The sequence below is a fragment of the Cyanistes caeruleus genome, chromosome 10 (genome assembly GCF_971803275.1).
Source record: "Cyanistes caeruleus chromosome 10, bCyaCae1.hap1.1, whole genome shotgun sequence".
NCBI lineage: Eukaryota > Metazoa > Chordata > Aves > Passeriformes > Paridae > Cyanistes > Cyanistes caeruleus.
The window spans coordinates 9,461,104-9,487,847 of record NC_141710.1 but is presented as its reverse complement, the minus strand read 5'-3'; the positions used below and the strand labels follow the sequence as shown (position 1 = coordinate 9,487,847).

Here is a 26,744-nt window from a genome sequence, read left to right as displayed (position 1 = left end):
AGTGTCTTTGCCTACGCAAGAGACTTTCTCCAAAGTAAGCAAACCCCTGTCCATTCACTCTAGTTAGTGTTCAGTCTCCTCAAAAGTATTTCCCACATTTGGAATACTAGAGTGCTAAAAAGCAGAAGCCTGTGATAATCTGTGCTAACCTAGGAGATGCCCATCCCTTAAACCCTCAGTTTGAAATAACCAATGTGGCTCGTTTGTCAGACATGCCTTATTACAAAGGATTGCAGCTTTTTTTTTTATTTGGGGATGTAAAGTTTGCACGTGACCTGGCTATGTCTCTGGATTTGTGAAGCTCAAGTTTCCAAAAAGGTCAGAGCAACAAATAAAACTGCTGTTGTACCTAAGTCATAGGTCAGGGATGCATTATGGATGCCAATTATCTATTACGTATGCAATTTATGTATGCAAAATTTGACTGTGTGGGATAGTGGAGGCCCCTGGTGAGTCCTGCACACAGAGCTTCCAGTTTCCTAAATCCTGTCAAAAGCTATAGAAAAAAAAGTTCTAAAAATAAAGCTAAAAAACTCTAGGTGATGTGTCCAGTTTGTCATCTGTCCATTCATAGGGGTAGAACTCTTAGCTGAAATGCGTATGTTTTTTTCTGCATTCAGAGTGGTCCTCCTTTGCTCAGATGCTGGCACAGACTGGTCCAGTCCAGTTTGCAAAAGATGCTGCTGCTCAGTCTGGTCTTAAAACCATAGCAAACAATTTCTTGGGTTTGGGGTTTTTTTAAAGTTCGTTAGGTTTCTTACTATTTATTGGTGTTGCATCTTTTGTCTTAATGCCTTTAACTAAAATGGTGGCTATGAGAACTTTTTAAGAAATAATGATGCAAGATGCTCTTTGTTCATTATTTTAAACACAAAATGAGGACTACCTTTATTAGGCTGAAATATTGTACCCCTTTTTATGTTGATCTGCAGTTTCATTATAGTCCCCTTGGAATAATTGCTGATTAAATAAAACGTGGTCTGAATAGGAAGAATATAATGTAGTACCAACACAAAGCTGTGCAGTTTAACACATACAAATGGTTAAAACTTGTTTTTGGTTATCCAGTAATTATTCATGTGTACATTGGAGGTGTATTTTAATATAAACAGGTTCAGAGGGGAAAACAACACCAGTATGGAACAGTGTTTATAGATCATCCACAAACAGAAGGAAAGAGAAGACCTGCCATTTAAAGAAAAAAAAAAGTGCTGCATATACAAATCCTCAATCAGCGGGAATGGCATTAACAAAGGATTCATTTGAACGGATTAAGTGGCTTATCACAGCTGCCTGGTGAGTTTTACAGATCACTACGTTTTTTAACCAGATTCACTGAGATATATTCTTATCTATCAATTTAACAGTAATTAGAAATGCCTAGATAATTGCAAAGTTGGAGTAATTTTGAAATTGGCATCAGTGTAGCCTGGAGAATAGTACACAGCAGTCTGTATGCTATGGCTGTATCTAATTTATCTTTTCATGCAATGAATAAGCACCTTAGTTCTTAGTAAAAATAATATTAGCACTAATAAGAACTTAAAAAAATGCTTATTTTCTGTATTGCTGCAGAAATTTTGGGCTACCTTTTTATTTTAGTGTGGTTTTTTTTGTAAACTTTACAAGCCATCACTAACAATGGTTGGCATGGAGCTGGTCTTCCCCAGCAGATGCTCTGGAATCATGTGGCTATTCTGAATGTGGCTTTCCTCTCTATGTTCTCTTGCCCTCTTTCTCTGAGCAAAAGAAAACAGCACCAGCTAACTGATTTTAAGGTAGATGCAGATCGTTCCCATCTCTACTCAGTCTTCACCTCATGGTGTCCATGGAGAAATATCTCTGGAATGGTTCTTCTCTGGCCCTTTGTAATTGTGGGATTGAAAATAGGTTACAAGGGGGAATTATAATGACTTTTAGACAGTCTTTTTCATACCTGTCTGTCTGTCCTCAGTCTCACAAATCCAAAAAGACAGATATTTACAGTGTGGGAGGCCATTTTTGATGGTATGAACCCCTTATAAAAATACTATATAGTCACCCCAAGTAGGACTTAATCATGTGCACACTTGATCACTTCTCACTTTCTCCAGGCAAATTTTTGTGAAGGTTTGATGTTGTGAGTGTAGTTCTAATTTAGTTTCCTTCTTTTAAATCAGGTGGCTGCTGATTGTTTTTTCAGCTCAAGGAATTGATGGGGTAAGTGACATTAATATTTACTTTAGGTAGGTGAGAGAATGGTAGAGTTCAAACAAGTAGCACCACATGCACCAAAATGACAAAAAGTTCTGAGGGAAAACCATAATGCTCCTTTCCATATTTCTGCCATTCTGACTTCCCTTTCTTCTACTCAGCTTACCTATTTTGCAATTCTATGCTCTGGATTTTCCTAGATTCTAATTCTGGCTTCTTGAAGTGCTTTTTGGAAAGCTGCATGTAGAAAACCCTCCCTTGTTCACTGAGTCTGTCTCCTTCCTCATGAAGTCTCTTTAATGGTTCTGCATTATGCCACATGTCAATTGTAGCTTTCCATCCTGCTCTGTATGCCAGCCTAGATCTTAAACTGGCTTCTGTGGACAGTCCCCTCTCTCTGAAGCCAAAGTTTCACATATAATATAGTTTCAATATCTAATTTATTATCGTCTCTATACTGGCCTTCATATTACTCTTAGGTTTGCAATGCCCTCACTGAAACTTCTTTGAAGTCCATCCTCTTTATATGCTTTCAAATATTTAGAAGCTCTTTTGTTTGTAGAGTTTTGTTGTTTGTTTTTTTTTTTATCCCCAAACTTATCCTTTTTTATTTGAACTATCAAGGATGGGAATATTTTTTTTAAAAATAAGTATTTAATCAGAAGAAAGGGTAATAGTTCTGTTATTGGAAACTTGTATTCTATTGACATTCCAGGAGAGGCAAGATTCTGACAACTCCATGAGAGACTAGTGCGGAGTAGATCAGTAATTTCATGGGAAATGCAGTGTGTGAAAGACAAGTAGTCTGTGAGAGAGACCATCATACCCTCTTGTTCTGAGGTTTGGGAATCCTAGATATTCTAAAAATGTTATAGATAGAACAGAATTTTTCCTCCTTATCTAATATTTGTCAGTGTTTTATCCTTGAAACACTGAAGTAGGAGCCTATAGTGTTCTCTTGGGTAGTAAAACCAGTAACAAAACAATCTTGACCTTGACAATAATAAAAACTCACACTGCAGAAATATTTGTTTTATCACCATTTACTTGTTTACTTACATTATTCTTAAATCTTTTACCTCCTTGTTCAAATTATTTTAAAAATATCTTTGATAATTTACACAGTTTTACTGGAAAGAGTGTTATTTAGTGGACATTCCAACTTAGTTTATAAGTGCGTATTATGTGTGTTTTTTTACTATATTTGGAGAAATAGAAAAGAACAATGAAGTAAAGTTAATTTACCGCACAGAAGATCTACTGAATTTATGTTTTGTTGTGTTTTCATTTCCACTTGAATATTATTTTTTTTTCTTATTGCAATTTGATGAAAAAACCAGTTAATTCTTTGCTATTAAAAGGACAATAATATCAATTTTTAATACAAGAAATAAGTAAATTAATAGTAGGCTATGCATAATTACACCATGCATATTCTTCATTTCATTTAATAGACAAGAATTAAATTCAAAGTCTTATCTCTGAGTGAACTTCTTGCTCCTTCACCTTGTTTTGCCTTTTATTATTTCATTGTAGTTGAACAATCTCCTAAAACAATGTGATGGATTACAGATTTTACATTACTGCAAACTAAATTCTGATTCTGTTAAAATTTATTTCAGATGCAGCTGGTTTCCTAAGTTATATTTGGCTGTAATATTTAGTATTATAGAACACAACTTGTAATTAAGGTCTTCCACCTTCTACAGCAGCAAGTAATAAGCATTTACTTACTGCTTCTACCTTGCCAGCATGTTTATGTTGATGAGAGATCTTTTGCCTTGAAAGTAATTTAATTAGCTAATATTTGTTATATTAGCTGAAAATATTTGTTGATATAATTGTTGTCTGTTGTGTATTGATAAATCCATAACCTTTCAATTTCTAGGGAGGATATGCTTATATTGATCCATGTGGGGGACAGGATTGTTCAGTTTGTCGGTGCTTTCCCGAGAAAGGATCAAGGGTAAGTTGTGATTAGAACTAATTAGAACTGTTGTAAATACTGTTCATTTGGGCACATTGTTATTCCTGAAAATCAACTTTGTTGATAAATCAATAAATCAATATTCAGATGTAAACACATCTGACAAACTAGCATAATTCTGTCACTGGTATCAAATACAGCAGTCACAGAAGAAACCTAAGATTGTAAAGAATTTTGTTTCTAATTGGGTTTGTACTAATCATGGTACCTTTCTTGTATTAAGGATTCTTTGAAATCGGTGTAGGAATTATATGTAATTCCTAATACATGTAAAGTATAGAAATTATGCTTGTTTTCTACTAAGGGGCTGGTTGAAAGAGAATGTCTTTGCCATTCTCTAATTTTATGAGAACTTATTTATTTCTTATTTTGGTTTGGTGACTCTAAAAGATGTTTGCAGAATTTTTTTATCTTATTCAAGATACTAACTTTAGAAAAAAACAAATTCTCTTTGTCTTAAGAATAATTATAAAATTCTGAGGCATTTTCACATTACATGCTAAAGTTAGTAACTGTGCATGTTGCTAATTGCTAACAGAAATATGTCCAGTGATGACTTGTTTATCTTGGCTCTTCTTTCTCAGAACACATCCCTATATAGAGAGATAGCCCATAATTTAAACATTGTGTGAGGAAAATCTTATATATATATATGTATATATATATATATATATATACACATATATATATGTATGTCCTGATTGGTGATCAACTGAAAAATTGTCAGTGATGAAGATTGTTTTCTGCCAAAGTACTTATGGTTAAGTTTGGGTTTAATAGGGTTGAATATGGTAGATGAATTTTGGAAGAGCCACATGCCCCATTTCTTTGTGTACAACCTGAGTTGCCAGAAAAGCAAGACACACCTTTTTCTTCCTGTGCTTCTGCAGTTAGCTGCACGCTTTGCTGTGTCATGATCACTGCCCTGGTGTCCTTGGATCCTATCCTAATCCTCCAGGATTATGTCTATGTGAAAGTCCCCCATGCTGTAGGATTTTCATAATAGAGGCCTAGGATGGGTATATCTCTGTAACACTGTGCTAACAAAAAGGCATCCTAGGAAAAGTATTTTGACTGGTACCACTGCAGTGTCTCTCAGTGCTACTGAACAGACTGTTCTGGATATCAAAAACCTGAAGTGCCATTTAAAAACAACTGACTTTGAAACTAGGGGGAATTTCCCTGATTTGGTTTCTCACTCTGGAAGAGTGAGAGCCTGGAAGTTCTGAATTACATACCCATAATCAGTCAATAATAAATATCTCCTGCAGTTGTTCTGGTTCTTTCTAGGCTCTCCTCATCACAGGTAAACTGTACTGTGATTTGTGCATTTGCAGTTAGTTTTCTAAATAATTCAAGGAACTGGACCTAAGTGCTAAATAAAAGTGTAATAAACATTTCAAAATTAATTGAATATTGTTGTGCAACTGTAAGTCTGAGAATTGTACCTTTTTCTGAAAAAGCTCTGAAGTAAGGATATACATGTACCCTGATGGATAATGGATAAAGTATCTCCAATGTAATATGACTTGATATTTCATGCAGTCATTTATATTAATCAATGTACTAGAAACAGAAGTGCTCTTCAGACCCTCCATTAAACATGGTTTATCTAAACGCTGCTTCACATAGATTACTGCACATATTTTCTATACAAAAGTATGGTGATGAATACTTTTCTTTAGGATTATTTAATTTCTTCTTTCATACTACAATTCTTTTGGTTTTTAAACTTTGCTGTGTTCTGCTTTTACACTCTGACACACTAACTTTGCTCTCCGAGCTTTTGTGGAGACTACCCATTACAAAATAAAAGATTGGTTTATCTTATTGTTAGCTGTCTAGAATGCAAAACATCTGCTTTATCTGCTTTTCTGTCTGGATCCTGCTCTGAGGCTGGTTCCTCAGTTTTGCATCTTCCTCAATCCTGTCTTAAAATTGTAAGAAATAAATGGTTATTAAAAGCCCTTGGCATTGTACAGTACACAAGCCTAAATATTCAGAACTTTTGGTATTAAGACTTTGCTTTCTATGTGCCCATTTGAAAATATTTTAAATTTCAACATCAAAAGCCTTCTTTATTATAAGTAGACAAGTTAATGATAATTGAGGTTTAGCTAGAGAAAAGCTAACCATGGGAATAAGAAAATGAAACTGCCATGGCTGTAGTTGAATGTATTGATACTGGGCAAGTTGAAAAAAAGTAGAAGCAAATAGCTAAACTTTCATTTAATTTTTAAATAAAAACATTATAGCTATGCATCAGTTGCTCTGTTGGGTTTTAGAAGAGCTTGTGTACCTGCCATTTTTAATTCTCTCAACCACATATAATTCTGTGCAATAAATAGATTTGCACTCCTATTCATTAGCAAGAACTCACTGTCTGAAAAAACATTTTAATCGCTACTGCTAGTAGTATATCATTACAATTGTTCACATCACAATGAAACTTTGACTTTTGTTCACTTGGGATTACAGTCTTGTTGGAGTTAGTCTTACATGATACTGTTTATCTTTTGATCTTACGTCATGACTCAAAAGGACTCTTTCTTCCATAGGACACCATTAAAATGTGTTGCTAAATCTCTTTGCCCATACTGAGTGCTGTTATACCTAAACATTTCATCTGTAGAACAGATAAATGAGGCAAAACATCATTAATGAAAGTACATATGGCAGTAAGTGTTCTACCTGACTTCTTAGATTTTTTTTCCCCCTCTTCCTTTTTGGTAGGCTGTAAAGTCTGTGATTTCAGTTTTCATTAAAGACCTAGTAAAACCTTTCCACCATTTCAGTCTCTCTTTCTACTTTGGAAAGTTGTTTCCTAGAAAACTCTTGCAGTGTTGTATCACTGGCTTCCAAAAATACTGGCTACTCTAATAGAACTCAGATAGTTAAAAAAATGTTTGCTGTTAGCACTGACCGATTGTAAACCTGTCCTGTGCTGACCCCAGAGTTTGATCCTATTCAATTCCGTTGGCTTTGTTTTTAGTTAAGTAGATTTGGGAAGCAAGCATCTATTCATGACCCAACCTGATCTGGCTTCTATGGGATCATGTGAAATGCCTGGATCAAAGTGAATAATAAATATAACTCAGCAGGACCAATGTTCGTTCTTTTGCAGATGAAGCAAGAGGCTTATTTTTATCCTAGTTTAGGGGAGAATGCAGCAAACAGAAATCTAAGAGGAGGGTTTTACACTTTCTGATGCTTCAGATGTAAGGAGTAAGCATTCACAAGAGATGCTGAGTCACTTGGGTGTCACAGGTAGGTTAGGAAGTCAGCTGGTATCAGTCACTGCAGGACAAGAATGCACTGCCCTGGGGTAAGAATGAGCAAAGTTATCCGTAAATCAATACTCTAGCACTGCTTCTGTTGTAACATCTCCCCAGTACATTTTGTGAGTTGCCAGATTTCCTTAGTAGGTTCCATGGGTTATCTGAGTTCAATTTACAGTACAGTGTAAACGTACTTAAAATGCACTAACTCTGGAAATTTTGCAAATTCTGTCTGTTTTGGGAAGTAAGAGGCATATATTAAAACATGGATTTTTGCATGGCAATTGCAATGGCAGTCAGTCATTCACATGGAATATCCTTGTATTTGACTTTTCAAGTTGCACAAACAGGAAATAAGTATGTAAAATCCTTCTGCTTCATCTCAAATCCACCATCAGAGATGTATGTACACTAGCATCTGAGGAAATCCAGATTTCTACCATTATTTTCCTCCTACTTGTTGATCTTTTTTTCCCCAGTACATTCACTGTAAATTTTAAAGCAGAAGATTTCTGAGACCAATTATACATTTCACTTACATTCACTGAGAACCATATTATGTTTTTCTATAAAACAGACCCAGAGAGATGAGTCCCCTAAATCTGTATCTGAAGCAGACCACTTTTTTTTTTTTTTTTTTGGTGTCTGGGCAGAGGAGTAGACAGTTCTCTGACTGCAGAAGTTAGGATTTGAACTGGATCTTGCTTACCAGAATATGGAATAGGAACAGAACCACTGTAGTCTGTAAGGAGAATCACACCAATCACTGCAAGGTCTCTTTGAGGTTGTTTGTCATATAGGATGCCCAGCTACATCATCTGTAAATTAGCATTATTCATATTAGACATTTTTCAAATTTTCAGTGGTTTTGATCTTGTTACTTATCTCTCCTTTTGTTCTTGAACATTTTTCTTTTTTTAATACTTTTGGTTCACCTGTCCTACCATACTGAAAATGGTGGTTTTTCTCAGTTGCTGCAGTTTGCCAAGCTTTTCCACATCAAGAAAGATAAAACTCTACAAAATCATTCTTTTTTACAGTTTTGAATCAACCAAAAATTGTCAACAGTGACTTGTTTCAATAAAATGGTAGAGAGCAAAACTCAATTTTATTTTATTAGCTATGCTGATGTTAATTATTTGTGGTCTATTTCTATAACACCTATGCTCTAATTGTAGCTCTCTGCTTTCAGCCATTAGCAGTTAAAAGTTTCAGTGCTAAATTATGATTTGTTGAGTTTGTTTAGCACAATAGTGACACCCACTGGCTTATTGGATAGTTTGTCTTTTCATAGTCCCGCAGGGTCAAAACACAAACCTAAGTATACATTGTGAATGAGGTTTTCAGTACTTCCCTGTGATTTGTTGTGCTTCTGTGAAGTATCACTGAACACTAAGCTGCATCATCAGGTGCTTTGTTCTTGTAGCATGTTATATCATTGAAAAATATAATAAAAGTTTCTAAGTATGTTAAGTTGCCTAATTTTCCAATAGTTTAAAATTCTAAAATAATCTTAAATTCTTTACAAAAAAGATAAACTAATTACAAGGGCCTGTAGTGACAGAACAAGTGACTTCAGGCTGAAACACAGTTTAGATTAGATATGAGGAAGAAATTATTTACTGTCAGAGTCGTGAGGTTGCCCAGGGAAGTTGTGGATGCCTCATCTTTGGAAGTGTTCAAGGCCAGATGGAATGAGGTTTTGAGTGACCTGGTCCAGTGGAAGGAGTTTGTAACCATGGCAGGGGGGTTGGAACTACTTTTAGATCCCTTCTATCCCAAATGATTCTACAATTCTATAAAAAGTCAAGTTCTAAGTATTATTATTGCATTTACTTAAATTCATGAAAAATAAATGATCTAATTTGGTCTATTAAGGACAAGAGACAGAACTTGATGCCAAATTGTGTGATTTTTCAGATTTATCTCATCTTAATCAGGTTTATATTTAGAAGAGGATTTGTTCTGGGTTTTTTTTGAGCCTTGACTTACAGTGAAAATTAGTTTGGTTTTAGTCTTACACAGTGAGAAGTAGAATCTTCCCAGAATGGACACCCCTCCAAGCCCTGGAAGCTTTGGCTTTGCTGTGTAATTCACCAGCTCTTCCAAAAGGGGAGAGGACATGGGTGGAGCTTAGAGCAGCAGCAGATGCCCCTACCTCACTAAGCAAATTACAAAATAAAGCATCTCTTCAAATGCCTTCGTGAGCACTCCTCTCTTGCCCACAGACTGCTTTACTTTCCTTCTTGCTCTGTCCTGCTCCTGGTGAAATGAGAAAGACTGGTTAAAAGCCAGAGTCCAGTGCACATTGGAAGGGGTTGCTGTATTATTTGCCTACAATCTGTATGGAGTTGCTGGGCATTTTTACTTTTGTTCTTATGAACAGAAGGTAAGTGCATTTCACAAATCACTGGTACATCTCCATAGCCTGCAACACAGGGTACTGTCCTCATTGAAGGTGGTAACTGGGTTTCTTTCGACTTTATTGATAATGAGAAGCAAGACAAGTCACTCGAGTAGCATGAAGTGTTTTTATTTCCAATGAAAACTCCTTTAAAACATTGTTCTTGAGACAGTTAAGTGCTCAAGGCACTCTCAAAATCAGGTCCTCTTCAGTCTCATGCATCAAAATAAATTAATTCCAGATAACCTTGACCATTGCCTTTCCCAAACAGCATTAAATGTTTTGTTGCATGATTCTGAAGTTTTTGAAGTCTTAGTCTTAGGAAGCATAGTTAATTAAAAAACAATATAGCCTTGTTTTGCTTAAAGTCAATTTCTTACTGCAGGTCAAGCCCAGGATATGCTAAAATAACAGACCATAGTCTTGGCATGGTAGCTTCTGACCTAGACAATTAACAAGGCACTGAAAACCTAGAAGAATTTATTGGCATCAGATGGCAGAGCGGGCATAATATTCTGTTCATTTTATCTGAGCTAATTTGTCATTTCCACATGAGCATGACTACCTTCATCCTCTTTATTTTTACAGCTGTCCTGAGACTGTAATGCTGTGGTAGTCACATTGGATGGGCACAAATAATAGATGTGATAATAGATGTTATGGCATGGTATCAGTTTGGTCTTAACAAAGCTCCAGTCATTATCAGTCTTTGAGCTGAAAGAAAGAGAGAGAATCCATCAGCTTCACATGGCATGCTAAAGTTGTATCAGCTGCCAAACCCATTGTGAATTCTGAATTCAGTGACTCTGTTCTATGACTTCACTACCTTCTGCTGAAGACCATGGAGTCAATTAAATTCACAGGATAGCAGCAAATGAAGACATTTTATCAACCTAAAGGACTACATGTCCTGGAAGTGTTTATTTATTATAATAACTACCATAGAATGCCTACAGTATCACAGCTTTTTTTTTTTTTTTCTGAGTGCAGTAAAAATCATGTTTCTTAACTGTCCAAAGGATATAACATGTTTTGAAAATTTTCAACTCTTGAATGCAGAGCATACGCACTATTAATTAAAAATAGTGAAGTTGGTGCAGGTTGGTGTCTTTGTTTTCAACAAAGGCATTAAAAAATTAGTGCAAAACATCTTATACTTTTACTGTTGATGAACGATGCATTTTGCAAGGTAACAGCTAGTTTAGAGAACTACAAAGCCATACCATTTCCAGTAAAGTTAATGGTTCAAACTGTTGTATTTTATTATTAGTCTAATTTCACTTGTCTCAAAATGATGCTTTAATTAAAATGGTTGTCCAATTATTTTTTTAATAATTTAAAGGGCAGAATACCTGCATTAGAAATACTTCAATTAATAAATTCATTCTAACATAGAATGAGCAAGACACTACCAGTAGACAGGCTGTAACTGTTCATGCAAGCAAATACTCAAAACCCAGAATCCTGACTGTCCATTCACTCTTAACAAGGGTTCAGAATCATCAGCTTTTAATATCAGTAGTCCTTAATTTGCATCATATTTTACACTGCTGAAATTCTGGTATCACAAAAATTTTAACTGTTAGAGAAGACAACATACTGATTCTGCCCTGGATTTTTTGCCAGTGACTTCTCTGGAAGCAGGATCAAGGCTGAAGTGAGAGGAGCAAGTAAAGATAAATGGAACATGACTCGTATGAGAATTCTTCATGTGGTCCTTTATTCTAAGTGTAGGACTTCTTTTCCCAGCCTCTGGACTAAGTTCCTGTTCATAGCTTAAGGGCCAGTGGTCATCCCAGCCTACTTCCACTGTGGCATGAACCTATAGTACATTCTTGTCCAAACAGGTAGTAAATTACCTTCTCAGTTGCTTTGCTGATTTGATTAAATGATGCATACCATGCATTTTTTCACTAGTCCAACTGTCAAATCACACTGATTTTAAAAAGACAGTTAGAAAATAAATAAAAAGTAAAAGAAGCTTAAGTCCCTGCTTATAATTCAAAAGATTTTGACAGACAGATTCAGCCTGATGAAATGTTTACACTGAGAAGCAAGCATTCAGTTCTTTTGCTTCCTGAAGCTACATATCTTACAATCATCTTTCATTTCCATCTTTTTTTTCTTCCTTCAATCTATTCATAAAAGTGAAGATATATTATCTGTTATTTCTGTGAATACTGAAATATCTTTTACTGCCCTCAAGTGGTCCTAAAGCTCTATGGTTTTCTCAGGAATGTATGGGGTTCCATTTTGCTCTTTTTCAAAGTACTGGATTATAATTAATTATAATAATTAATTCTATACTACAGTAAATTACTGATTGATTATACATACTGTGTAACTAATATAATTAATTATAGTTATTATAATTAATGGATGAAGTCTGAAAAGAAAGCAAAACAGTATTCAGTTTGGAAACAGAACAAGTTACAGGTAAACAAGGATAATGATATAAAATGAAAAATATTTGTAAGAGAAATAAAGACCTGCAAATAAACAGATTTTTGTGGGGTGGAAGTGTAGACAGCTCACATGTGAAGCCTGATTAGAAAGCTTGCTTTATTCAGCACTTTGAATCTATGATTGCATAGTTGTTGAGCAGCACAGAAAAACTGCAACACATCTGAAACAGCTCCACACTAGTGTTATAGACTGAAAAGTCCAGTTGGCATGGGAAGTAATTTTTCTTCAGGAGAATGTATATTACCTTGGAAACATGAATAGAAGTCTATGGAAACTGTATAGTAATGAAGTTACAAATACTAACTTTAGAGCCATTTATAAATAAATTACATTCTTCAACCTCCCAACCCCTTTTAAAACAATCTGATAAAATTGATATTTACTGTAAATATATTAGCTAATAACTATTATTTTTTTTCTCCAGGAAGCTTCACAGGTTTTAAATGAGGCACTAAAATATGATAGTGATTATGAAAAACATGAGTTGAAAAACTTAAGATAATTGGCATATCATGACTTAAAGAGGGAACTTGTTTGATTTGTTCTAATTGTGTACAAAGTCCCTTTGTCTAAAATGAGTCCTCATTTTTCTGGTGGGAAAACAAATGCTCATTGTTGTTCTAAGTTTGCAAAAGGTGATACTTAAATTGGTGGAGCCAGGAAGACTTGCAGGTTATCCCAAGCATCTCAGAGAGGTGGTCTTGGAGACCTGATGAAGGTGAAAAGCAGTGATCACCTTGAACAAGTTGTTAAACTTGAAGGTTGTGTTCCTACAGCACCTTATGCATGGGACAGTTTTGCAGGCTGTCCAGAAGCTGTTCTGAATCATGAATATTTATACATTGTAAGCCTTGTTTTATCCACAGAGTCATCTCTGAATTGCTGTGGGGGTTACAGCAGTAGTCATTCACTTCTTTGGACTCTTTTCAGGGTCAGCCTGGTGATCTGGGAGCTCAAGGTCCAATTGGGGCCTTGGGATCTACAGGACCAGCTGGTCTGCCAGGGGAGAAAGGACAGAGAGGTGAGAATGGGAGGCCTGGGCCAGCTGGAGAAAAAGGTGATAAGGTAGGAAACACCACAGACAGCTCTTTTAGGTGTATACAGTATGCAATGTTAAATGGTGATAAGTGAAACCAAGAACCTGAATGACCAAAAAGCATTTGCCAAACTATACTCTTGCTCACACAAAATTCTCACAGAAGTTAATTACAGAAAACTAATTCTTGAAAAAATGTTTCAGGAGATATTTTGCTGTGGATTGCTAAATTAGAATTGTCAAAAGACATAAAATATGATGAACAGACAGACTCTGATTGTCACATACCATGTCATCCTCCTTAACCTCAAAGAAGGTATAGAAATGTGGAGCTGGAGGGAGCAGTATGGTGCTTTTAAAAGTGCTGGACTAAACAGAATTTTATTACCACTTGCAGAGTATAAATTGCAGATCAGATTCATGTCTTTCATATCTGTACAATCCCTGGTTCTTAGTACTTCATATTAGGTTTAGTAGTCCAAATTGACAGATCTCAGAGTGAAATCACTAATGTCAGTATCTAGCACACCTGAAATGTAAATGCTGTAAACAAAAATTGAACTGCTGGTATTATCAAAGCAGGAGCAGGATTGTGAAATTACGTACAGAAATATTTTATAAGTTACAGTCAGCTTCCTGTTCTGTCATTTTATAATCTTTGGACGTTGAATGACTATTGAATATTAGACATTTGTCCTGTACTGTGCCACCTGTTACATGGGTAACTCTTGGTATTAGTCTTCTGCTAGGCCTGTAGAAGTTTTTTTTCAGATACTTAATTGCTGAAAATTATGACTTTTGATTCATATTTCAAACAAGACCGTTTTTTTGTTTCTTGCTATATAATACCACATATTCTTGGTTTTCATTCTTTTTAAGAGTTAATGACCTCATCAACTTTGTTTTTTCATATTTCACCTGTTTTTAGGGCCCAACTGGAGTCCCAGGATTTCCTGGTTTAGATGGTGTTCCTGTACGTATTGAACAAATATTTATAAAGATTACAGGTCCTATAAATTCATAGCAAGTCCTCTAGCAGAATAATCTACTCAATAAATTGTTTGGCTTTATACTTATTGATAAAATTTCTCTCAGAGAGTTACATGTTTTGAAAAAACATAAAATAAGTAGTTTAACTTAAACTGTTTTCTATTGATAACAAATGCCACCAAATCTCAATGACATAAGCACAGAATTTTCATGCAGGAGTGGGGCAGTGAAGGCAGAGACTACCCATGGCGATGGAGCATGTGTCAAAGACAGGCTTAAAAGGAGTGTATTTCTTCTCTCAGGCTCTATAGCAGACTGCTTGGTTCATTCTTATCATCTCTGAAAATATCTCAAATTATGCACTGTTTTTTGTTCAAACATTCTGATTTTTGCTTGTAGTCCTTTTGCAGGAAGAAATCCAACCAATGGGTCCAGTAATTTTAACCTGAATAGGGACTGGATAAGCAAAGTGGGCCCAAATTATGTCTTTATAAGCATGTGGTAATGTATTTTTATGAATGTCTTCTTCAGTGTGAAAATTGGTAAAATAGTATCTTAGATACTGCATTTTTCAAAATACTCTACTAGAACTGAATTCCTGTGATGTTACAAATTTCATATGGATCAAAGCTAAAATGTTGAATTTTGAAAGTGGAAACAGAACCAAAAGCTGAGTGGGTGTTGTAGCATTTGCTTGTCAGCTGCCCACGTTTGACAGTGTGACTGTTGCAAAACTGCCTGGATAATATAGAGGTCACAAGCCCAAAATCTGGCACAAAAAAAAAAAAAGGAAGTGTTCCCAATAAATGTATATTCTTTTTGCAAAAAATGTTAATTTAAAACCAGTGTCCACAGATTAGACTGAAGTATTCACAGATAGGAGGAAGGTAGAATTGACAAAAGCATTTCAGGCAAATGACCAGGAGGATACTTCCTTGGCAATTTTTCAGATTCCCTCTCCACGCCCCCCCCCCCCCCCCAAATAATTTTAGGTCAAAATTTATATTTTATCCTTAAGAAAATCTTTAATTCTGTGAAAAATAGGTTTTTTTCTCCAACAGGAAGATAATTCCATGAAAAATCTCATTGTTTCATTGCCCAGTTCCTAATTTTTAGTAGAACTAATCCTTATCTGGACCCTGGTTAGTTATTGCTAGGTTAGAAAAATCACAGTCTCTGTAATTACTGTGTGCCTGAGTCAAGCTGTGAGGCTGTGTCCTCTTTTTACTTGTTTTATCCTAACAATTAAAAAACATGAGGCTGCTTGAGATTACTTTTTTTTTCCCCTGTGGACTTTTTTCAACTTTACAGCCACTAGAAAGACTATAGCTAAAGAGCTATATTCTCTGAGAAGGCAGAACATTACTTTTTCCCTCAAGTGAGAGCACAGTCTGGTCCTCTTAACCAGTGTTGTCCCTGTTGTATTTGGTATCCATCAAAAAAAAACAAATAAACAAAAGAATTACCTAATTTGTTCTGCACCACAAAAACAATCTGTTCAGAATAGAAGACATTTGTAATGCAAGAGTATGAAACCAGTACCACTGTGACGGGTCATCTCATTCACATCTGAGATATATTTGTTTCTGAACTGTTCTGTTCATTTAAAAAGTAATTTCCCATTAATCATGGTGTATTTCTAATAAATATTAAACTGTCTTTCAGGGCCTCCCAGGAATGGAAGGACCCAGAGGCAAGCATGGTTTGGATGGCTGCAATGGCTCAAGGGGAGACCCAGGATTTCCAGGAGAAAACGGTTATATGGGACCAAGAGGTCCTTATGTATGTGAAAGGCATTCCCACTGTGCACGTGCATTTTCCCTCCAAGCTCACAGGTCTTAAAATGACTCTTAGACTGTGGCATCAGTTTTGCAGTGCTGCACAGGGGATTCCCAGGAATTCTTACTCAGGTTAATGGGAGTGAAACACACTGCCTCAACAGATGAAGCTTGAATGTGAAATAAGCTCCTATATCATTGAAGTACATATATGGCTGCCTTGAGAGCTAAATTCTGACCTGTTTCCCCAGAATGTAGCCACACCTGCTGAGAAGGAGTGGCTTGAAACCATCATATCATTCATTAGTACTTGAAATTTCTTAAAGGCATTACTAGTAGGGACATAGATGAGATGACATAGAAGTAAGAGGAAGGTTCAACAAGTCCTGTTACACTCTAAGATTTGGTACCACTTTTTTACACTTCCGTGCTCTGTGCACTCCTAGTCTTGTCTGGGCATGGATTAGTATATGCAGAGATTGTTCCACAGTTAAAATGTTGGAAATTAGGACTTTAATATTTGTTTACTTTTTCTGTTAAAATGGAAGGCACTTTAAAATTATTTAAGTCTGTGTTAGCAGTTCTCAACCACTGAAGAAAAAAAAGATTCTTATCATTAAGGGAAATAAATTACTGTAGCTCCAAAGAAATTTTGCTGAACAGTTCTAGTCACCAGTCTTTGACTTTTTATGGAAACAAGTTTTAGTTCTGAATGAATAAGAGCTGATTAGTTGGTCTAACAGCTTCCCTGAAAATTTCTAACACAATAAAAACAACTGCACTTTACATGAAAAATCAAATGTGTTTAGTGAGAGCTAAGTAAAACTCTGAATTCAGCCATTAGAAAAATATGGAGCAGGTGCAAGAGCGTAATGATGCTATCAAAGATAATAGCAATTAGAATAAAATACAGTTTCATGCTATGAAAGACACATCATAAACTTACTAATAACCTCATTTGTTATACCTCTGAAAGTAACTTGTTACTTCTGCTGAAACTCTTATTTCACCTGTATTTTATTACTTACTATGGCCTTCAAAATAGAATTTTACTCTTTGTAATTAGAGAAGTGACATAAAGGAAAAATGGGACATGAGACAAATTACGGCATAAATCCTACCAATTTCAAGAGCATGCTCTTTAGCAGGCCTAGAAAAGTATTTGCAGCCTACAAAAACAGGGAGACACAATAGGCATGTAGACATGGATATGCATGCTGAAATTCCATTGCAAATTCATTTAGCTACCCAGAAAAACAACACACAGTAACCACATTTGCATGTATGCAAGAATCCAATTCCAACCTCTCTATGCAGATTGCCTATTTTTAAATTGATTTGTTGTACCAGGTACTAACTTGACTGTACATTACAGCCACCATTTTTTCCTAATTCTTATTTATAACATTGTCCTGTATAATTTTATTTAACACTGTGTACATTTTTATGTGCTTTACTTCATCAGTCTTGTTGGAAAATAAAGTAACTTCTGTCTGTAAGGCCTTACCTAAGTCATATAGAAGATAAAAAACTGAATCTAACAAAGATGTTTTATTTTACAAGAGACCACATATAAAATAATTAAAGATAAATACAAATTTTGATTTGTTTAATGTGTTCACTAGCACTAGTTGTTTACCTGTAATCTGTATCAAATCTACTGTAGCTATATCCAGCTGCAGACAGCTGTAATTCCTCCTTTTATTGTACCATTCCAGGGAGAAATACCTTCCCTGTTTAATTCTGACTGACCTTGTGATACAGGTGCACCAGAAAGTCACAGCCTGAGAAGTTATCATACAGTCTCCATGAAAATGTAGGATATCAGTAAGTGGGTCATGTTTTAAAAGATTCTTTTTCTTTAAAGGGAATTCCAGGGCAGAAAGGAGAAAAAGGAAATTCAGTGTATATTTCACATTTTGGAAAAGGACTTCCAGTAAGTATCAGATTGTGAAAAAAAATCATCCACTGTAGGAAAACATGTATGGTAAATGTAATTGCTCCATTACTCCTCACTAGTTAATAAAACTTAGTGAAAAAAAAAAAAAAAAGAAGCTGAAACCACTTCTGCAACTCTAAAAGATAGTTTATGATCTTAATATCTGTAAAGTGAGAAAGTAAGCACAAGAAAGCTTGAACTGGTTCATTTGCTAAATGATTGTCATTACAGGGAGAGAGAGGTGATCCTGGACCCCCTGGCATGCCTGTAAGTACAGTCAGTGGGTTCTGTAATTGCTTTTTGTCTTGAAGATCTTCAATTTTTTCTCCTTAGTATGGTAAGAAATACCGGGGTTTCTCTGCCTGCCTTAAATAGCAAAATTCCAGAATAAAGTCTGAGAAACATCAAGTCTCTATAGTCTGTTCCCATGGCCAGTTCATGCTGGCTGAAAGGTAGTAGAAACAGACCATCCTCACCTGCATTAGCTGTTGTTGCCCTGGTACTCCAGAATATTTTCTCTCTGAAATTCAAGATGTGAAATCTTATACAGTATCTGATGGATCTCCCAAGTAGCACTCTATCATATTCCAGCCATAAGAGCATGAAAGAAGGAGAGAATTTAATTTTGTTGCTGAATTACATTCTTGAGGGCTTTGGGTTCGTCTTGTTATACCCTTCATAAAGGTGATGAATTGTATCAAGTCCCTGCACCATAGCTCAATTGCTGAAAAAATGAACTCTCAGTACATAAATAACATAGATCTGTGCCTTGTCTGGTATTACCCAGAATCTGGTGCTGGGCTGCTCTAGTCACAGGGAGATTTCAGGCATGGTGTAAACTTTGGGCCATGGGTGGAATCCAGTGGCCGACAGTCTGAGTCCAAGGTGTTTTGGAGGGGCTGTTTGTGTGGAAAAGGGCAAGTTCTTTTCATGTTCATAAAAAGACCTTTTGCCATCTTTTCCAGGGACCTAGAGGGTCAAGAGGTACAACGGGCCCATCTGGATACCCAGGCCATCCAGGCTTGCCTGTAAGATCACCACAGTTATACAGCCTTGCCATAGGATATGTGTTCATTCTTGTCTACCTGTTTTAGAACTTGCCTTAATATGAATCAAAGTCGAAAAGTAGTTTTTGAGGCAGGTGATAAGTTAGACTTTTGCTTTACCTTACGAGTTTGGAAGCTGAGGAATATGTTGTTCCTTGCCATGTCTGCATGAACATGTTTTATCCTGGTCATCTGTGGTGATGGAGAAATGCTCCTAGTGCTCTCTCCTTAATCCCTTTTCCCGAGACCACCTGTGGGATACAAGAGAGGGGGAAACCATAGGTCAGCCCTCCTAAAAGCAGTGACCATGTGAAGTAAATTGCACTTTGGAATAAGTGCACCCCAAGAGAAAATTCTGTCTCTAGGTTCTGTAAGCAAGAGGAAATAATTTTCAAAAGCTGTCTCTAAATCAGACATATTAACTTGTCTTCATTCTCTTTTAAAGGGTATTCCAGGTTACCCTGGTTTACCAGGTGAACAGGTAGGTAATAACTTCTGAAGCTTTTAGTGAAATAATAATTTATACAACTGTTTGAAATGTTCCTTTTCTTCATTTGTTACCAAGTTTTTCAAAAGAGTTACTTGATTAAATGCTAATGTTAGTATTTTCTGATCATTCTTTATCAATTAGGGAAATCCAGGGATTGGAGTGGATGGACAAAAGGGGGAGCCGGTAAGAAAATAAATAATATTAAATATATTATTGCTGTAGAGTTAGAAGAATAATGGTCTTGTTGGGTTCCCTGGAACCCATTCATTGTGGCTTTGTCTCCTGCTAATTATGTTAGAACAGAAGAAGTTACTGAATGAATTCTGAGCAGAAGTGATTCCTTCAGTGAGCTGCATGTCGGAATCAAGCACATTCTGAAGATTACAAAAAGCAACTATCAGTGTTACTAAGCATTTACATACATTGTGAACAGACACAGCAAGGCAATCACAAGAGTAATTGTGATTACTTAGTGACAGGGGCTGTATCAGATGAGTCCCTGAATCTCATCTCTTGCTAAGTGCAGAACAGATGTCAAGGAAAGGGTGTAAGAAACACATAATAATTGTTCCTCTACCGGTCTCCACCTATATTAGCACACTCAGGATATGTAGAACGAATGTGGAATATTTGATATTTCCTCTATGAATTGGTCCAATCAGTTCTTAGAATTTGTGCAAATTTCTAACATATACAACTTTCCATAGCAAACCAGTAAGTTAATTTCACATTCACAAAGTCTTGTACTTAAAGGCTTCGGTCTAGAACATGAGAGACTGTATGTACACATAAGAGATTTGACAATCCTGTAACTACTATCTCCACAGCAGATTTGGAGTGGGAGCCAGACATTCTCATTTATTTCCTTAGCTGTAACATTATTTTTAATGACTCAGGAGAATAAGTGGTTAGATTGCCAGCCTGGGATGCTTAGTCATCTGGGCAGATGGTAAAGAAGCTTAAAGATCTAAATGCAAACCTCTATCTGCAGGTAATTGGTACATTTTCAGTGAGAACAGAAATATGTAATGCTGTGTTACAACAGGAAAACAAGCTGAGAATCACTGAAATACTGCATGGAACATCTCTGCTGTTGTTTTGGCTTCCACAGGGCGACATCGGACTGCCTGGGCCGCCTGGGTTACCGCTGTTAGTTGGACCTCCTGGAGCTCAGCTGTTCAAAGGACAAAAGGTGTTAATTTGTCATCATATTTAACAGTGCTCATCTTGGCAACTACAATCCTGTGAGGGAATTTTTGAAAGGATGGCATAAGACTAATCTATCTTTCTGTAAGAAACTACCAGCTGCAGCAGAATCCTGTGTTCAGCACCCTCCTATAAGCTTTCAGGAGAGGATACCCCACGTGTGCTTTAGTTCATGTTCTGGAGGGAAGGCTGTCTTAATGCAGAAAGGAGGTACTGCCCTTGCTTTGATTTTATTTTTTGTCATGGGCAGATCATATTTTAGGCATCTTGGCAAATTTGATTACTGTGCTATTGAATCTCTTTGTGGCTCTTCACTAATCCTTTAAATTTTGCATATCACTGGCAACTGTACTCCAATCTACAGGTTTGAACCAACCCTAACCCTTCTAGGGTGCCTTACTGGGTATAAAAATTAAGTGTGATTTTGTTGTCAGTTTTATCACAGAATCATAAAATGGTTTGGATTGGAAGAGTCCTTAAAGATCAGCTAGTCCCAATTCCTCTGCCATGGCCAGGGACACTTTCTACTAGACCAGGTTGCTCAAAGCCTCATCCAAACTGGCCTAGAACATTTTAAAGAATGGGGCATCCACAACTTTCCTGGACATCCTGTACTTCAACATCACACCTACCACAGCTATAGCTGAGTGGCTTGGAACATTAGAATGTTTGTAACCCATGTTATTTTTAAGCAAAACCTCTTTTACAGAGCCCTCTATTATTGCAGAGCCCTCTGTGTCCTCAAGTCTGATTTCCTCAAATACACAAATGAAAAGGTGAACTTGGCATTGCCAGCTCCTGCAGCCTCAATTTAGGGAACCGGTAAACATACACAAAAACTTTCTTTTTATGTGTAGGGCCAAAAAGGATTACCTGGGGTAACAGGAGACAGAGGGCCACGTGGACCCAAAGTAAGTAATGGCATTTTTTTTTCCCATGGTACTGGCAAAGTCCTTCTGTGGTTATTACGTTAAACTTCTAAAGCACAGCATTTTTTGCTGTGAAATTTAATCACCACCTTAATCAATGTGAAAGCAAAAATATTTCAAAACCCATTGGAAAATCTTTCTAAGTCTCTTTTATACATACCTATTGAGTGTTGCCTGGTAGCAAAAGGTCAGTATTGTTGCCAGTTGGGCTGTTGACCTAATGGATTGGAACTGTGAAGAAAATACAAGTACAGATTATTTTTCCTCAAGAAGAGAAAAAGATGATCTGAATGTGTTCTTAATGGGGCATGATGTATATTCATCACAGAATCATGATGTATATTCATCAGAATATACAGGTTGGGGAATGACTTTAACTTGACACTGTGGATATCCCCAAGGGTAGAGAAGGCAGAGCCACCTGTTTGGAGAAAGAGTTGTTCATATATATGTATGTGTGTGTGTGTATATGTGTGTGTATGTGTGTATATATATATATATATATACATATACATATATATATATACAAATTCAACTGCTGAAATAATATGAAGCTTAGAGACCCCAGCAGGTTCCTCAAATAACTGGAACTACTTAGGCACTGCTGGTGGTGCTGTGTGAAGTCAGCTGCAGTGATTGAGCCTCTCAAGTGAAACAAGATCCATCAATGCAATGTATACATAATTTAATAAATATGCACTAATACTGAAATTTATAGCATGCTTCACTGAGCATCTTGGTTAAAGAAACTATTTTGACTGCTCTAGGGCATACTTGGGAGAGGAGAAAAGGGTGAAAAAGGCCTTCCTGGATTCCCTGGATTGCAGGTAAGAAAGTTACACAATAAATTATATCACAAAGTCACTATAATTATGCAGTTTAAGTTTGCAATTTCAAAAAAGACTTTAAGGATTTTTTTTAAACTGTCATGCTTCCTGTATAGAGTATTTAGGAGACTTCCCCTGTGACTTACCCTGTTTCAGACTTAAACATAAGCTCATACAAACTTTCCTTGGAAAGAAAGTAAATCTGTAGGGTTATCCTCTAAATATTTAGACCAGCACAAAGCTGCTCTGGAATAGCACAGTACTAACACACTAAGTTTAATGTTCTCCATACATGCTGATGGCAGTTTTTTACAGCAGCTTTACTTGTGCTTGATTTGCCTAACAGTGTTGAAGTGGAGCAGCATTCCACTACTGTGCTTGGTGCAATATGGGAAAAAAACTTAAGTGCAAACTGAACTGGCTTGGACAAACTTGGCTATGGACAAACTTTGGTCTATAGCTCTAATTCTTGTCCATTTCTCACAGAAACTATTTGCAAAAGCTTTGCAAAGTTTTTGGAAGATATCCCAAGTAATATTTATCTATGTAACATTAACAGCAGTTCTGGATAGGTTTAATTTTATATAAGTTATACTGTTTCAGCTTACAGTGCACTTGTTTTTGTTAGGGTCATCCTGGTTCTTATGGACCTGCAGGTTTTCCTGGAATGAAGGTATGAAGGCAGAAAGTATAAGCAGCTCCCTGAACAGTGGGATCAGTGAGAATTTGTTTTCTGTGGATTTGTGCAGATTCGGAATTTCCACATACTTCACAGCTCAGATTGCATTCCTTCTTTTCTCTTCTGCTACCTGTTGCCACAGAAGCTGTATGAACTCTGTGTCTTCTGAATTTCTGCCACTCTTTGAAATTTGGCTGAAATTTGCTAATGAAATCTGAAGTTGCAAGGAGGAGGAAAAGTCAGTGGGACACACATACAGCATAATAGAAAAGTTATGCAGCATGTTAACTTCGTTTTTTATGGTGACATTGTTTCTGCAATTTTGTGGTGCATGCATATTTTGTTCATGTTTCTGGCTTAAGAAATTCCAGTGATGCTAAGTCAGATAAATTTTACTTATGAAATTAAGACATCTTACTGGAATAAAGAACAATAGATGTACGTGTATAGATCTATATCTTGCCCAACTCTAGTTAAGGTAGTGATATTGCTGTTCATAAATCACATTAATGTGTAAATATTTGCCTCTAGAGCTGTGTTCCACATGACTGTTTTATCTGCAAAAATACTTTTTGTTTTTCACTCCTGCCTACCTAAAGAGTTTGAGTTCTGGCTGGATGAGTATATTAGAAAATCATAAAAAGAGAAGAGAGCTGATGTGCAGCTGCTTTCCATGCAGTAGTTTAAGAGTCATTCAGCAGGCAGCAAAACAATTTCAGCTGTATTAAGCAGACAGTCTGTCAGAGTCTGCTGGTATGGATTCCAGCTAATTCTGCGCCCCAGGTTCGCTAAATCTGCTGAGCACTGTCTGAATAACCTGGCAATACATGCTGTGAATTTTCCAACACAGGAGAGTCTGTGAAACACCACCTCCTGTACAAATCCAGTCAATTCTCTGAAACAAGCTGTGGACACAATTATAACATCACAGCACTATACAACTGCCTTACTGGGTTTTACTCAATTAATTATGTCTTAACAGATAAATCAAATTGTATTTATGCGATCCTTTCCAGGGTGAAACAGGATTTGCTGGTTTTCCTGGACAACCTGGCTATCCAGGCATACAGGTAAAAAAATGACCACACATTCACACCCCACTCCCCTCTGTGCCAGTATTACCTCCCAAATGTACCCACTTACCAGGCCATTTCCCTTTATACAGTCATAATTTCTTTAAAGATCTACTGTTTCCATGATAATTATAGTTATTCATCACTGTGGTAATAAATAGCAATGTAAGAAAACATTCCTAGCTGGTGCATGTGAGAATGGGAATTCTATTTTACATACCATAGAAATTGTTAATCCAAATAGTTACCTGAAAGTATAGCAGGATAGCTACCTAATGCATGAATTGTTGTACTCTGCAAGGTATTCATGGTTGAGCTACTTTCCCTAGGGAGGTAAAGGAAGCTGCTGTTTAGTTAATGGTATGATCCTATAAACAAGGATGAAAACTGGCCCCAAATGAGGTGGCTAAATTCCATTCAGATGGGCTTGTTTGCATGATTTACCAAAATCCCTTGGCATGTGTTCGATGCATTCACTTAAGTAATTGTTCCAAGATGTTCACCAGAAAGGTAAGGAAGTGGACTCCTTCACACCAGCTGTACTTAAACATTTCCTACTTTGGCTCACTTAGATGAAACTAACAGTCTTTTATTTTACAATACCTGCTGCTTTCCATTAGGGATTAGAAGTGTAGGTGTCACATTCCGGGGAATAAGCAGTAAAACAGGAAAATATTTGAAGTGTGGAAGAGATGTTTAAAATAATTTCAGAAGACCCAGGTGTCAGTCTAGTCACATTTCAGGACAAAAGTTTATGGAATTTTCTTCTGCAGGCTAGAGAACCAATGAAATTCTGGCTACTGGATCATATTGTAATTCTGAGTAACAACAAAGACTTGAATGAAGGGAACTATTATATTTCCTGTGGAATCTACAATGCTAAAGCACACTCAGAAGAAAAAAGCAGTTCTGGATGCTACCCTAGAGGCAGCAAAGCACCAGTGAGTCTAGCCAGGGGGGAAGGCCTAAGGAGTCCTGGTGTAGGGTCCAAGTGGTCAGCAGTGTATGAGCAAGAGGAGAAGTGAAATGCTGCAATGCAGAAGGTGGGTGACAGAATCATCAGCAGAGACACCAAGGTTGAAAAAGCTCATCAAAGTTACTACCACAGTACAGAGGAAAAACATTATTGCAGAAATTGTGATGCTAATGAACTTGGTTTAAATACTCTGGAATACAAAAGTCAAGGAGTGTTTATTTCCCTCTGAAGTAACTTTTTTGAAATGTACATATAAGCTAGTAAATTTTCTTCAAGAGATTTGCACAAAAACCACCTCTGTTATAAACTAAATGTTAAGATTGGAACACACTCTTCATAATCTGTGGTGACACATAGAAGTAAACATGGCTGGTGCAAACTTGTCATATAGTAGTATACAGCTAAAGACACAGTAGAAAGCATACAAATATAAAGCAACAAAGAGGTTTTCAAAGCATGTTTACAAATCAGAAATGACAAACACATAAAGTAAGTAAGTAAAATACAATAAAAGCATCTGGCTTAGTCACACACTTACTTTCACAGTTAGGACTGCCAAGAGAATGCTAGACCAGCTTCTTCAGCCAAGATTTTAATTGTGTGGTCATACCCAGGAGAAGAAAAATTGCCCACACATGTTACTTTTCCTCCCTTTTGGCTATTATCAACTTCACAACACAGTGATATCATGTAGATATTAATTAAACTGAAACACTGCATATCAGATTTAAACAGAAAATTCATTGCAGTCCAATACTCCCAAAATCTGGAATCAAATCTTATGTGTTTGTGTTAAAAAGTTCTCACCCTGGTGTACATATTGTTTTCATTCAGGGCCTCATTAACAAACTTGAGACAAGTCATGTTATAGACAGAATAGTGCATTCCTCAGACTCCACTGATTAGCCCACAGCCTGAGTAGCCATCAGTAACACTACAAACAGTAAACAAAAACATGATTAATTGTTGGTAGGTTAGGCTAGGGAAAAGGCTGAAATCCTGCAGTAATGATACAGAAAGATGAAATTACAATTGCTAGTGCCCAGAGCAAAAGAAATCAAATCAAGTATAGACACAATGTAATAAAAAAAAGGAAAACTAATACAGATATGCAAAATCCTGAGTGATTGCACAGATGCTGTAGTTTTGATTGGGAAACAACTGGAGAAATCTGATTATTCTTGAAAGGAGAGACCTATCCAGACTGCATCAACTGTTCAGCTGGCCTCACCAGCTGCTGTTTATGATCCACTGAAAATCAGGTGCACCAAAGGAACAGGAATATGATTAAAACTTCTCGTGGGAATAGCCTGTCCTTGTGTAGATTTTTCTGAAACAAACATGTTCATAGAAAATCTAAGATGCATTCAGATTTAAGGTGTAGAGACTCAGGAAAAACCCCAGTTGCACTGAAAGTAGATTTCATCTTTAAAAAATGCTAACTGTT

The 26,744-nt window shown here is 36.5% G+C and overlaps 1 protein-coding gene across 2 annotated transcripts in view; it reads left to right on the top strand.

Annotated features, from left to right (window-relative positions):
- The window catches only part of COL4A4 (collagen type IV alpha 4 chain), a 63,018-nt gene that overhangs the window by 1,848 nt on the left and 34,426 nt on the right, over positions 1-26,744 (top strand). The window contains exons 2-17 of one of the 2 annotated variants that reach the window (XM_086844844.1): positions 1,113-1,296; positions 2,160-2,199; positions 4,082-4,159; positions 13,259-13,393; positions 14,293-14,337; positions 16,020-16,136; positions 18,000-18,068; positions 18,303-18,338; positions 19,037-19,099; positions 19,563-19,598; positions 19,749-19,790; positions 20,719-20,799; positions 21,671-21,724; positions 22,510-22,569; positions 23,198-23,242; positions 24,265-24,318. In XM_086844844.1, coding sequence (XP_086700970.1) covers positions 1,241-1,296; positions 2,160-2,199; positions 4,082-4,159; positions 13,259-13,393; positions 14,293-14,337; positions 16,020-16,136; positions 18,000-18,068; positions 18,303-18,338; positions 19,037-19,099; positions 19,563-19,598; positions 19,749-19,790; positions 20,719-20,799; positions 21,671-21,724; positions 22,510-22,569; positions 23,198-23,242; positions 24,265-24,318 — 1,011 coding nt within the window. In that variant the 5' untranslated portion in view covers positions 1,113-1,240. Of the gene's footprint in view, positions 1-1,112; positions 1,297-2,159; positions 2,200-4,081; positions 4,160-13,258; positions 13,394-14,292; positions 14,338-16,019; positions 16,137-17,999; positions 18,069-18,302; positions 18,339-19,036; positions 19,100-19,562; positions 19,599-19,748; positions 19,791-20,718; positions 20,800-21,670; positions 21,725-22,509; positions 22,570-23,197; positions 23,243-24,264; positions 24,319-25,098; positions 25,365-26,744 lie in introns of those variants that run through there. The other variant, XM_086844845.1, reaches the window with a different exon arrangement.